General features: G+C 40.3%; 2 protein-coding genes across 5 annotated transcripts in view; one reads left to right on the top strand and one right to left on the bottom strand.

Annotated features, from left to right (window-relative positions):
- The first annotated feature begins 154 nt into the window (after nucleotides 1-154).
- On the top strand, nucleotides 155-12,814 carry rbm18 (RNA binding motif protein 18). Of its 4 annotated transcripts, none has more exons than XR_013803945.1 (6): nucleotides 155-384; nucleotides 1,233-1,346; nucleotides 5,631-5,757; nucleotides 7,059-7,139; nucleotides 9,142-9,846; nucleotides 11,078-11,125. XR_013803945.1 is itself a non-coding variant. In XM_079658942.1 (6 exons), the coding sequence occupies exons 2-6, from the start codon at nucleotides 1,240-1,242 to the stop codon at nucleotides 11,256-11,258; spliced, it is 597 nt and encodes a 198-aa protein (XP_079515068.1). In that variant the 5' UTR covers nucleotides 155-384; nucleotides 1,233-1,239; the 3' UTR covers nucleotides 11,259-12,814. The 4 variants fall into 4 exon arrangements, 2 of the variants coding, with proteins under 2 accessions (XP_079515068.1, XP_079515067.1); XR_013803946.1 differs by having other exon boundaries at nucleotides 7,059-7,145; XM_079658942.1 differs by having other exon boundaries at nucleotides 9,746-9,846; nucleotides 11,078-12,814.
- Nucleotides 8,537-13,092, bottom strand: part of morn5 (MORN repeat containing 5) — a 28,626-nt gene continuing 24,070 nt past the window's right edge. Inside the window, exon 5 of the mRNA XM_079658948.1 lies at nucleotides 8,537-9,305. Within this exon, the coding sequence (XP_079515074.1) occupies nucleotides 9,259-9,305 (47 nt within the window). The 3' untranslated portion in view covers nucleotides 8,537-9,258. The remainder of the gene's footprint in view (nucleotides 9,306-13,092) is intronic.

Genomic DNA, 13,092 nt, shown 5'->3' with positions numbered 1-13,092 from the left:
ACACTTTGAGGCGGTTGTGCGCTTGAAATGTTGTAAAGGGTACACCGAATGGACGGAGTTTCTGCCTGAAGGTACAAACCATTATGAGGGGAGATTTTCGAGAAACTCCCAACACTAAAACGAGTGCCTCCTCTCGACTCCACAGACAGTTAAACAAACTACAGCATCACCCTGCGCCTTTGTTGTGAGACGATAGCAAGGCAACTGTTTATCATTCGATTTAGCTAATCTAGGGTCAGTTTTATGGGAGGAAAACCTAAATAGTAGCTTGAAATGATATGTATTACGTTTTGACGTAACTGAATCCTCCCAAGGTGGGATCCGTAGCACATCAAGGTTAAGTAGTGAGTCGCCATCCAAGAGGAAGTTTGACAGATCGACGAGGTAAAGTGATACTATCTAAGCTAGCTAACTGCTAGCAATCCACTGCTCGTCCTAAACGGACTATTAACCGTTTAGTGGTTAGATTTAGATTATCTTCAAGATCTCACCACATGTATGAATGATATAAATTTAACCTTACACGATCGGTTTGAACTACCTCAATCTTATACCGTTAATATAACTTGTAGTTAATCGATTAACCTGTGGTTAGCTAAGCTAACGTTAGCTAGTAATGTTAGCAAGTCGTCGTTTCCTAAGTGGAAACCTTGAGTTTCCTTTGTATTATGTTTAAATAACCAACTGTTTGCCTGACACTGTCAATAAAGTCACCTTACAACATTTCCTAATTGTTATCAAAATGAATACTGTAGGATATGTATAGATATACAATTCATATTTAATAAAACAAGTGCACTGTTTGAAAATAATGCTACGATATAACATGTTGGTTACATTTGAAACAATATGCCTATTAAATACACAAAAAGGAAATAAATCTATCCAACTCAACTGAGTGATGATTGACTTTCTTATTTTTTGGAAAAAAATTAATCAGATTGTATAACCCTATTTACTGTGTTATTCACAATGTACTGTCTACATTACTCGGTTATGTTAATTGATCAGTTTGACCTAACCAGCGTATATCATGGAGTACCAGATATATACACACATATATAATTAGTATAGAATAGAATAGACACTGTAGTTACTCTGTAAGGCAACATTTCTGTCTCCCAATTAAAAACTTAAATGGCTGCTGAGTATCTGACAAATAATGCATAAAAGTTAGCCCTGACTTTTTTTGTATTCCTAATCTGTCTGTCTTCTCTTCCTGCCTCCCACAGAGTACCCATGACGTCTGCGGCAGAGACAGTGGAAAATGCCTCCATCATGTCAGAGAGTGCGGCCCATGACGGAAACCGCTTGTGGATCGGCAACATAGATCCCAAAATTACAGAGTGAGTGAATCCACTCCTGGTTAAATTCAGGCATCCACTTTCTTCCAACGTTTTTGTAAAGTATCTGTCTTCAGATTAAATTAGAGCTGAAACCACAAGTGAGACAGTACAAATACCTTATCATCACATTTTAATATACATTATTTGAATTAAAAACAAATCTGTATATCACTGAAAGGGCGCAAAAAAGCCAGCTGAATTAAAAAACAACCTCAGTTTTGGATTTGAGGTGTAAGGCGGTCCATGTTATGAACCGGAGACATTACTTTTTTACTTGCCTGGCTCTGCCTCGTAGAGAGGCAATGCATTGTGTGCACGTTTATGATTGATTAACTGGTCGCGTAGTATGTGTGTGTCGCAGGCTGAGACTGAGCAGACAGGGCTGGGTGTGTGAAAGAGAGGCAGCGAGGCGTGGAGACCTGCTCTGCTAAGGAGCAGCCATCATTCCTCACTCACCTGCCCTGTTTACTCTCTCTGTGTCAACGTGGTGGTGGTGTGTGTGTGTGTGTGTGTGTGTGTGTGTGTGTGTGTGTGTGTGTGTGTGTGTGTGTGTGTGTGTGTGTGTGTGTGTGTGTGTGTGTGTGTGTGTGTGTGTGTGTGTGTGTGTGTGTGTGTGTGTGTGTGTGTGTGTGTGTGTGTGTGTGTGTGTGTGTGTGGTCATATCTAAGTACACAGTTGGTGTTTGGGTGGCAGCTGTTAGTGGTGCTCCCACACACTGAGGTGTCTGTGTACATTTATTATTAATGTGTCTCATTTACACTACATCATATGTTTCATTTGTGAGAGCAGCTGAGCGTCTGAATGTGCAAAATGTGAGTGTTGAGAGTCCCTTTACATATATTGAGATGGAGCAAAGAAGGTAGATGTTCAGGGTGAGGGGTGCGTCTGTGGGGGCTGCTGGAGAATGTATGGGCCGCAGCTCTGGTGGGCGTCTAGACAGGCGTTTCCTTCCCCTTTCCCTACTCTGCTCTAGCTCTCCCTAAATAGCCAACTACTTCACAGTATGGAGGGAAAACAAGAGGAATGCCCATGGCCCCTGGTGCTGATTGGGAAGATTAATTAGCTCCTGTGTAGCATACGTAATGCCCCATGTGTTTGTCCTGCTTAGTTAAACCAAAACTCAGTGCAGAGGAAGCATGCAGATCTAAAATGCAAGGTGCTGATTATGAATATATGAGGCCATGATTAGTTAATTACACTTTGTTTCTCCTGGAAGTTTCTTTTTGGTAATTAAAGACATCAAATGCCGTATTAAAAGTTGGTTGCTACTCAGTCATTTAATCTTGATTTGAATTTTAACATAATGTTCTTTCTATATAACGAAGCAGAAACACTTAGTGTGAAGATGTTAAACATTGCAGTTTTTCACAACATGTCATAGTTGATGAGGAAATAATATAAGTATGTTTTTCTGCACTGGTTGTTTATCATGTGTAATGTGTCCCTTGTCAAAATAAGGAATTGTGCTGTTTGTGTGTTAGCATATATAAGCACACAGCCAATGTCTCAGTAGTCTTAGAAGGATAAACAACTCCTGTTGCGCTCATAGCTTGAACACCTGGGCAAAGATCTATTCCAAGCCTGTCAACTTTCTTAGTCTTCCATTTCTGTCTCTTTACATCCCATACCCAGTCAGATTTCTTTGTCAGTGCACTGAGCAGAGACACAGCAAGTGTAACTGGAGCTTTCAGCACATATTCATGTTTTTGTGCTTTTGGCTGCTCTGAGAGAGAACTTCTCATTAGTGGTAATCCATCAGCGGCTCCCTTTCTGTTCCCTGGTCTTCTTGTTACGTTTTAAGTTGCTTAAAACCAGGATTTTTCAGACTTATAACCCTCACCTTACTCATATTGCAGCCATGTTTCATGAGGATATTTCAGTTGCCAGAAAATATTCCCCCATCCTCGTCCTGTCTTCACTTTTTACCCGCTGAGCTGCTCTTTTCTGGACTGAACCTTTTGCCCTTATCTTTTTCTGGACTGGACTCACCCACCCCTTTTCCTTCCTTTCTTTTCTTTGCTTCTTACCTCCTACCTGGCTCCTCACCTCCTCTCTTCTTTTGGCCTTTCCTCCTCTTCCCCCACCTTTCACCCTGCCGTCAACATCCCCTCTGTGAACTTTACTCTCCCTCTCCCCACCTTTCCCTCCCTTTCCTCCCCCTCTCCTCCTCTTCCTCCGGTGGTTTTAACAGCCCCCAGGAGGAGCAGTCCATTGTGGTTCAGCTCGTGAGCATCCAAAAGTGTTCTTCGAGTGTAAGCCCTCAGATCTGTCACATATTAACACATATGTACAAACATTGCATTATGTAGCTTTTTTAAAAGACAGTATGTCTTGCATCACAACATTGCATTCAACTGAAATGAATGCCTCTCTATTTTCCTAATCAGTGTTTCAGAGATCCAGAGGAGCAAAGGCAAATTATTTGAGTGTAAAAATGCAAAAAGGTTTCATACGTAATATTCTAAACTGGGATTTATATGTACATTACTACTGCTGAAGGAGTCACCTTCACATGGGACGCTTGGAGGGTGTTGTCTGGGAAAAGCAGAAATTCTCTTTTGCCTAAAGCCCTCTAGGGAGTCATAGAGGGGGGGACATTAGAACAACCTGTAGCTGAGCGCACAGTTCACCCTCTGTATCTCACGTTGAGTCCCAGTCATACACATAATTGCACACACAAGCACGCAGAAAAACAAACCACCCTCCTGCAATACAAATAACAAACGACTAAACAATAATAGGCTCGAGCATCAGTCCCACTCCAACCGGGGTCACTGTGAGGCCTGGACAGTTACATAAGTTAAAGGCACCAAAATAAATAACAAAAATAGGTGTTCATTGATTTATTTTGTTTGTTTGTCATCAGTTATTTTTATTGCATGTGCCCTTTTTTTTTCTATGTCATGTTGCTATTTGGCTGTAGGAAAAGCACAGGTTCAAATTGATCACAGCTAACTCAGTCTCCGGGTTCTCGTATTGTGCATGCTGGCTCACTGTCACACTGTCAATACCTGCAGGGATACAGAGCCAGCACATTTAGTGAAAGCACCTGGGTTCTTCCGAAAGATGACAAGAAAAAAAATGTCTTAAGTGAATGATCATGTGTGTCAAAAGTATCTCTCTCCATCAGTCATATTAACTAAATTAGGCAAGTGATACATATTTGAACAGATTCTGCCAACGAACAACCAAGTTATAGGATTTTTTCTCTCCAGTAGTTCTCGTTACCTCAAGAACATGACGAACGCGTTTGAATGACTAATCAACCAGGAAGGTGCTGTGTGCTCTCTAAAGAACTGTTTCTGCTTCAAGTGTTTGCCCAGTCAGAGACACCAGAATGACATGATTCATCAATTAATCCTAATCAGCAACAATTTTGAGGATTGATAAATAATTTAAAGCATTTATTGAGCCTCTCTGACATTTTCTGGTCTGGACATTTGCTGGTTTTTGATATTGTATCAGTATTAAAAAAACGTGTGGTTATCATAATGTCAGATTAAACGTTGATGGAAAGAATAGTTGGTGTTGCCTTTCCGATGGAAGAATGTGCCTCAGACGATCCATTATTCTACCGACTCAAGATTAAGAGTATTGCACATATAACTACCATTGATGTACAAGAGCTTTGACAAGTAATGCTATTTTAAAGCACATGCTGCTCAGCTAGCGTTGTAACCATTCAGTAGCACTTAGGTATAAGACAGTGTATATAGTGAACAGGTGACCCTGAACTCATTGCTCTTTCTGTCTGAAGAAATATTTTTCCCATGGCTGCCAGTGGTCCGTTACACACGAACCTCCGAGTCCTCTCACACGCCGCATAGCTCTTCAATGACAAAACATCTATGTTCACTCGCAGGCCTGCGGTCCCACACAGTGAGTGGATGTTGTTTGTGCAGAGCCTGTGCTCAGGAGGGATTTGAGGCTTCCTCTTTTTTATTCCCTCATTGTCCGGCTACTGTATCCTCAGCATTGTCTCAATGAGAGATTTACTGTCACTGCGCTGCCCCACCAGCCGGCCTGCTGCTAAAAAGGTGACAGGGAGAACAGGCTGTCATTCTCATTAGCCCCTTGACAGATTCACAGACTGGCAAATACAGTGCAGACCTGATGTACTGTGTGGGTTCATAGGGTTTACCTTAAATATATAACGTGCATTATGTTGATCATTATGGTTAGGGCATTTGACATTTGACTGAATAAAAGCTTGTTCTCTCTTTCCTATGTTCTGTTTTTCTTTGACCTTTTCTGCTATTTCTTACGTGACTCTTCTCTTGGCAGGTATCACTTGGTGAAATTGTTGGAGAAGTTTGGCCATGTGAAGCAGTTTGACTTCCTGTTTCATAAGTCTGGACCTTTGGAGGGACAGCCACGGGGCTACTGCTTTGTCAACTTCAACACCAGAGAGGTACACGCAAAATCTTTATTTGATCCAAATTATATCATTAACATTTTGCCGCAGTATGTCATTTTGTAAACTGATGGTTTGTACTAGGGCTGCTTGATTATGGCAAAAATCCTAATCTCGATTACTTGGGTCAATAATTGTAATTGCGATTATTAATTGACCTTGAAAACATCCATTTATTGGAGAAAAAAGAAATGTGAACAGTATGTTTTTAACAGTCGATTACCCAGAACTTTAAGTGTAATTCAACTGAAAAACCAATAAAAATAAAAGATTATTAAAAAATAAAAAAGTAATAATAATAATACAAAAATAATCGTTTTATTTCGATTACGTTGTTTTCGTAATCGTTGCAAGCCATAATAGTAATCGCGATTTAAAATACGTTTAATTGAGCAGCCCTAGTTTGTAATATGAGTGTGTTATAAAATCGGTATGCTTCATACATAGGAACAGCTGTCATTTAAGGTGATATACCCTTGAAAAAAAAATTGAAATCTGCCAATCATTTGAATAAAAATTGCTATTAGTCAATAATGACAGTATGGCAATATACCAGTGTGTCTACTCAAATGAATAAGGCAAGTGAGACTTTGACTAGATTATGTCATGTTTGCATATTTGTGTCAAGGTTCTTCACTTACACGTTGTTACATATTCTCTCTTTGTTAAAATGTGCACATCCACTCAAATCCACTCAGTCAAATACATTTTATCAAAGGAATTCCCTTTATCGATTGTGATAATGATCCCCCTACTCAAAGTCCTGAGAAAGCTATTGGACGTCATCTCCTAGCAGTCAGGAACTGAATATGTGTCTAACTGAAGTGGACCGTTACTCTTAAAAAAAGCACTTTGAAGGAGCCGCTTGGCTTCACTGGCTTTATTTGTTTTTGGAGTGAGCCTGGGGAACGTGATAAGCATCTCGTTCCACCGATAGTGTCCATCAGTGGGATATAAAGCCCTCCCAACATACGGAGGAAATGTGTGTTTATCTTACTCGCTCAAACACACTGAGGCACATACAGAAAAAGTACTTCATTAATATCATTTATATTAGAGCCACTTACTCATTTGATTAGACTGCCTTTGTCACACTGCTTCTCAAACACACAACAGAGACACACACAGGTTCGTTAGTCAGAGTGGCACATCGTCATCATCCTCTATTATTGCCATCTCTTTATTGTGAAGACTAGTTATTTAAGCACTCGGGTGCAGTCATCAAGGCTGATTTTTAATCATAATGGTTCTTCCTTTCCTTTACCCCTTCATCTTTTCCTCTGTGTGTCTGTCGGCAGGAGGCAGAGAGGGCCATCCAGTGTTTAAATGGGAAGCTAGCTTTGTCTAAGAAGCTAGTTGTGCGCTGGGCACATGCACAGGTGAGGGTAAGTGTCAAACTCAATTATTTTGTATTCAACTGAAAATCTTATACACCCTGAAGGCTCAGTGCAGTGAGGCACTTCTGTGTCTGCGGCTGAAGAGTAAATTATTGTATGTGTGCATTAGAAAAGAATATCATCAGCTTTTATGACAAAAGAATAATACAAAAAACAGCTTTTTGTCTGATATAACGCTGGAAATATGATTATAAATAACCAATAATTCTTCAAATGGAATGCTGGGTTTCAGTCCGTGTTAAAGTAAAAGATAATAAGTATCTTTTTATTTACATTTGGACATTGCCACTGCAGTATCAGTTTATGGAGGGCAGTGCGATCCCAGCTCAACCTATGGCTGTGTCTTAACAATAGAACGCCTAGTGGCAATGGGTGAAGGGATATCCTGAATAGAGATGAATCACGCCCCACACACACACACACACACACACACACACACACACACACACACACACACACACACACACACACACACACACACACACACACACACACACACACACACACACACACACACACACACACACACACACACACACACACACACACACACACACACACAGTAGGGGGAGGTCACGGTCAATGCTGCCGCCTCAAAGACAACACATAGTGGGATAAAATTGGTCAAAACTTATTTATAACTTTGTAATTTTAGCGGGTCATTTATTTCGTTACATACCTATAATGTTTGTGTTAATAAATGATCACAAATGTACAATCACTCTGTTTGATCGTGACACTATACAAAACAATTCAACTGCCTTACTCATGGTGTCTGATGAGGACACTTTATGCAGGTTCTTCCTTTACACCTGCAAGTGGACTCTAATCTTTAATTAGCCATAAGATGTTCACGGTTGTCAAAATCTGTGTTACGGTCTTTTAAAGCACGCTCAAATCCAACACATAGTTAATATGATGCTGCAAACACATCAGCCAGATGTTAGCAAAGGTGCATCACACGAAGGGATTTGTTTCTGTCAAGCTTTCCCCTGTGGACCAACCCTTTTCTGGTCGTTGTCCCAGCTGATGAAGGTGAATGCTTCATTTCATCCCATTATATGCATTCACAAGCTAGATCAAAACTATCCTCTCATTGTCTGACACCATCTGTGATTGTGCTGCTTTGGGATATAGAAATAAGATGTGCAAGTTACACGCATGTCAGATTAGAGCAATTTCCCCACTTGGGGCCAGCTTGAAAGTGATAGATGGTTTTTAGTGCCTTTCTTTCCAACCCAGAGGTGGATTGCTGGGATAAGTGAGTCAGAGAAAGCTTACGTTAGGAGTTGATGTGTCATTTCCAGTCTTACATCTTGACTTTATTACTTAGCTTTTGAAAAAGATGAATTCACGTTGATGAAAGTGTTTTTTCCAAACTCATCTCAAACACCCATTTCTTTTACCATCTGCTTCTCCAACGGTTAAACAACTGTGTCCTTATGCATTAATGTCAAATGATATATTTAGACATACACCTTTTAGCAAAGTTGCGTGTTATGCTTGTCATATTCATGGTATGTGAAACTGTCATCACCTCTAACCCTCTAAAAAACACATTAAACACTTATTTCAATCCTTAATCAAGCTTTCAATTCTGAAGTAGCTGCGTCTTGTTAGAGTGTAGGTTATTCAATACAAGTACCACAACTGGAACAACAACAAGAAGTATTTTTAACTTCATTCTCTATTTACTTACGCGTTGGCTGTTGTTCAGATTCAGTATGTCCTGATCTACATGCCTTTAGTAATATGTGGAAGGGAAGGGTCCTGGCTGATGGAGCGGCCATTGTTTTCGACCTATTCTTGGCCATACGTGTTATTTATTTCATGAACAATATGTTAGATATTTGTGTAACCTGATTTAAATGATACTCACACCAACTGACTTCTAATCAAATGGCTGCAGCTGCTGCACCAACATCATCACAGTTTCCTCACTCCCATCATGTCTTTTTTTTTGTCTTTTTTTTTTTCTTCACAGGTTTCAAGAGTTCTGTGTTGGCTGGTGGAGATGTTTGGAAGGTGGTTTTTTGAAAGGAATGAGTGCAGACGTTGCTTTTTGCTCTTCAGCTGCTCCCTCTTTATCCTCCCTCATGCCTCAGGGTGTGATTATGAGCTGGACGCACAGTCCTGCTCGGTTACTGTCTGTTGGAGCAGACACAAACAAAATCAATACTTCACTTTAATAATGTTGATGTTTTGGGAGGAAGCTGGAGTTGGCCCTCCAGAGAACGGCTGTCAGTGTTTATTAGGAGCTCTGATGGTTTGTAAATGTCTGGTTTACAGGATGTTTTCCTTTTCTACTCATTACGTGGCACTGTTCCTCTAAAATATTTAAAAAACCAGGTGTGACTGTACCCAAATGTGCTGAAAACACATTACTATATGATCCATTTGAAGTCCTAATCTTTCAAATCACTTGTGATGCAGTAACTTCATGTTTTTGTGTTTAGCTGCGACTCTCCATGCGTCTCTGTGTCCCTGCATAAGGCTCTTCTCTTATTTTACCCTTTTGTCTCTCTCCATCTTTCCGTCCTTCCATGTTTCCATCACTGTTTGTGTGGGACATTTTGTTTTGTCACCAGAGGTTTGAAGGTTTCCGTAATGACAAGACGATGCCTCAGAGCCTGGAGCCATCGAGCAGCGGGGGGGCAGACGATGGACCCGTAAGTGCCAACCACCTCAGGTTGGTACAAAACACAGTTAACACCCTTGTTCCTAGTTTGCTATTCTGAAGTTGTTTGCCTTTTTGAATTCTTCCCAGAGTAAGTTGAGTCAACTAAATCACAGTTTTTTGCTTTTCCAACAAAAAACGATCAAAGAAGGACTGATCACTGTGGGCTTATTGGTCTAGTAGCTTTCTTTTGTCCAGTTGTCTAACAGCAGAAGCAGAAATATGTTAATTACTTCACTGTCCATCTGATTGTGAAACACCTAATACCATGGTGGAGACAACAACAGAGGTTTAATAATTTGCTTACCTGACAACTAACTGGTCTGTCTGTCCAAATCCTTACTAGATGTTATATAAAAATAACATAAGAAAGATGTACCTATTTTACTTTGTGTTTTGGTGTTTCATCTTGGAAGGACATCAAACTGTGTTCATGTCATTTTCCGATTTAGACAGCTGAGTGTGGATGTAGTTTCTGGTCACTTTAGGGACTACCAGAACAAACTCAAGCTTGTTCCCTGAAATCATTATTGGAGAACTTATTGCTTTCACCACAAATGGCACTTCAAGTTGAGTTCATCCGAGTACAACCGGACCAACACTTGAAACATTGAATCAACAAGTGTGCCAGTCAAATGGCACTGAAGTCTGTTAATGGCCTCTTGTGCTTATAACATCAACTCTGAGACAATCCCATATGTGTAGCAAGTTATCAGCTATAAAGATACTCGTTTAAAAAGTCTCCACACTCCAGTTCTATTGTAAACTTCAAAATCCCTCACTCCTCACAGCGCAGGAGAGGAAGTATAAACACTCTTTCCCCCTTTTCCCTTTTTATTTACCCTGCTTCCCTCAGTCTCTCTTCTTCTCCCTTGCTCTGTAATCTTTCTCTCTTGCTCCTCAAAATTCTGTTCCACCGTTGAGATACAAGTTTTCCTCTATCTCTTAGCACAGTAATCACTTGCTTGTGCCCCCCCCCCCCCCCCCCCTGCATCTATCCCTCCCTCTCCTAGGAGTGCTAATACCTCCTCTCATTTTCCCCTCAGCCGAGAGCCAAGATCTGTCCATCACTCAGTCCGGCCCTCAGCTCCCACTCTGGTATTTTCCCCTCAGCCTCGCAGCTAACCTCTCTCTCTCTCTCTCTCTCTCTCTCTCTCTCTTTCTCTCACGCTCTCTCTCTCTCTCTCTCTCTCTCTCTCTCTCTCTCTCTCCTCTTTTTTCTATTTTTGTGTTTTACCTCTAGTACGAGTGCTAAGATCCGTGCCATCGAGGCCAAGCTCCAGATGATGGACGAGAATCCGGAGGATGACTACTCGGGCCCGTCGGCCTACGTTTACAACAAACCGCCAGAGAGGAAACGCTGGGAGCCCTACTCTAAATCACACAACAACCAGAGCAGGCCCTTCCGCAGGTTTAGGAGATGACCCATCCCACTCATTCTGGAGATCCCCCCCGCCCCCATTCCGTCGACACACTTCAGCCCCCATCTACACACAAACTGACTCCACACCAGATACTATAAAGACTATACACAGCCTATGAAAGGTTTTGAAAATACTTTGAGAACCAAGAACTCTTTGGGAGTAATCGCAGCAATCACGGACAAGTACCAAAAGTGTTTTCAGTTATTTTACAGTTATTATTTACCCTTAACATATGCCCCATACCTGACAGATGTGCAGGTGGGATCTTATACGTCTGCGTTCTCGCTTTGGCAGAGATTTGAATCAGCAGCTGTGAGTCATGTGACCCAGAGCTGCCAGAAAAGAAAAATGATATTATTATAAAAGAGTCTAAATGCTGATTGTCTTATTGGTTGCGACATGTTTTTACTTTCGGAGGGTTTATTTAAAGGTGAAATACAATTTTCTTTAATCAAGACTTCAATGAAGAGGAAGACATGCAAATATTTGTAACAGGTTTGTATCCTTGGAGTTTGAATAGTAAGCCACTCAGCAACGCGGTGTGTTGCAGTATTTTGTGTGACATTGCTCTTTTCCTAATAGTTTGCTTTTTTTTCAATTTTGTAAGACTGTATTCAAACTCTTTTTTACTGACTTTGTTTATTTTCTGTATATATTTTTTGGAAGTTCCCTTTAATATTCCTATTAAAGGCTAATAAATATAACATCTGCAGCCTGTTGTTTTATGCCATTTTATTGTTTAGTCAATAACATTACAATGCTCTCGTCCACATGCTTTTGCTGGAATAGTCAAATAGTTTTTGTAAGGAATTTGGAGAAAAACATCTGCATCTCATTAATGAGAACCTTTTGTGGACTACAATTTTAAACCATTAATCCAGCATGGTTTTAAAAAATGCAGTTCAGAACTATGACAGAAATAAAAAAAACATTGTAGATTATCAAGAGTAATGACAAATGTACCAATGCTTTCTGTAATAACTGATCCTCCTGCTTAATATGGCGTTCATTATGCTTAGAGTCCCAGATTTCCCCAGACCTGATGGATACTGACTGTTTTGTTCATTTGCATTCTATCAAATTGTGCCGTTTTAATATTTTGTGTTTTCAAATGTGACGTTTGTTATGGATTTCTGTGTTTACATGGAGCAAACTTTTGTTGCGATCCAAGTTGTATTTTCCATCAGGTGTTAAAATTCTCCCTAAGATGAAAAGAGGGTAAAGAAAAATGGACACAATATGTTGGCGAAATATAGCATAATTAAGTTTGTGAGAAGAAAGAATTTGCAAACCATATTTGCAGAACCATTTTTAATAAGTTTAAGATGAAAACTTCTGTGGATAAATAACATTGTAAGAGGGATGGAAATCGGCCGATTAATTGTACAAGTTGAGATAAGAGCATCATTTCATGCGCAGCGTACACATCAAATCCTACCTCTTGACATGTCAGCCTTTTTTTCCCTCGTAAAATCAACCTGCAGCAATTTCTGATCAACCGTTTTCTTTGTAGTGTGTGTTTTTATCTGTTTGCAATAAAAGGCCTATCCGTTCAATTATAATTTCAATTGATTCCATCTTTCAAATCCAGTTCTCCCCAGGAATGATGAAGACGTTTCTTAATTGCTTTTGGCTTGGTTTATTTTGATGGGATAATTTCTGCATTATAGATTTACAGATAATTGCTGGATCCTTGTAGATAGCCTGATTGACGCGTCGATGTAAAGCTGTGTGTGGGCTGATCACACGGATCCTGCAATCACCAGGCTTCCCTTCGTTAAAACACTTGGTGAGTTTTAGTTTATTCTGCCTCAGCCCTACTCTCACAACATTT

This window comes from Notothenia rossii (genome assembly GCF_949606895.1).
Source record: "Notothenia rossii genome assembly, chromosome: 11".
Taxonomy (NCBI): domain Eukaryota; kingdom Metazoa; phylum Chordata; class Actinopteri; order Perciformes; family Nototheniidae; genus Notothenia; species Notothenia rossii.
This window is presented reverse-complemented; position numbering and strand designations above follow the sequence as displayed.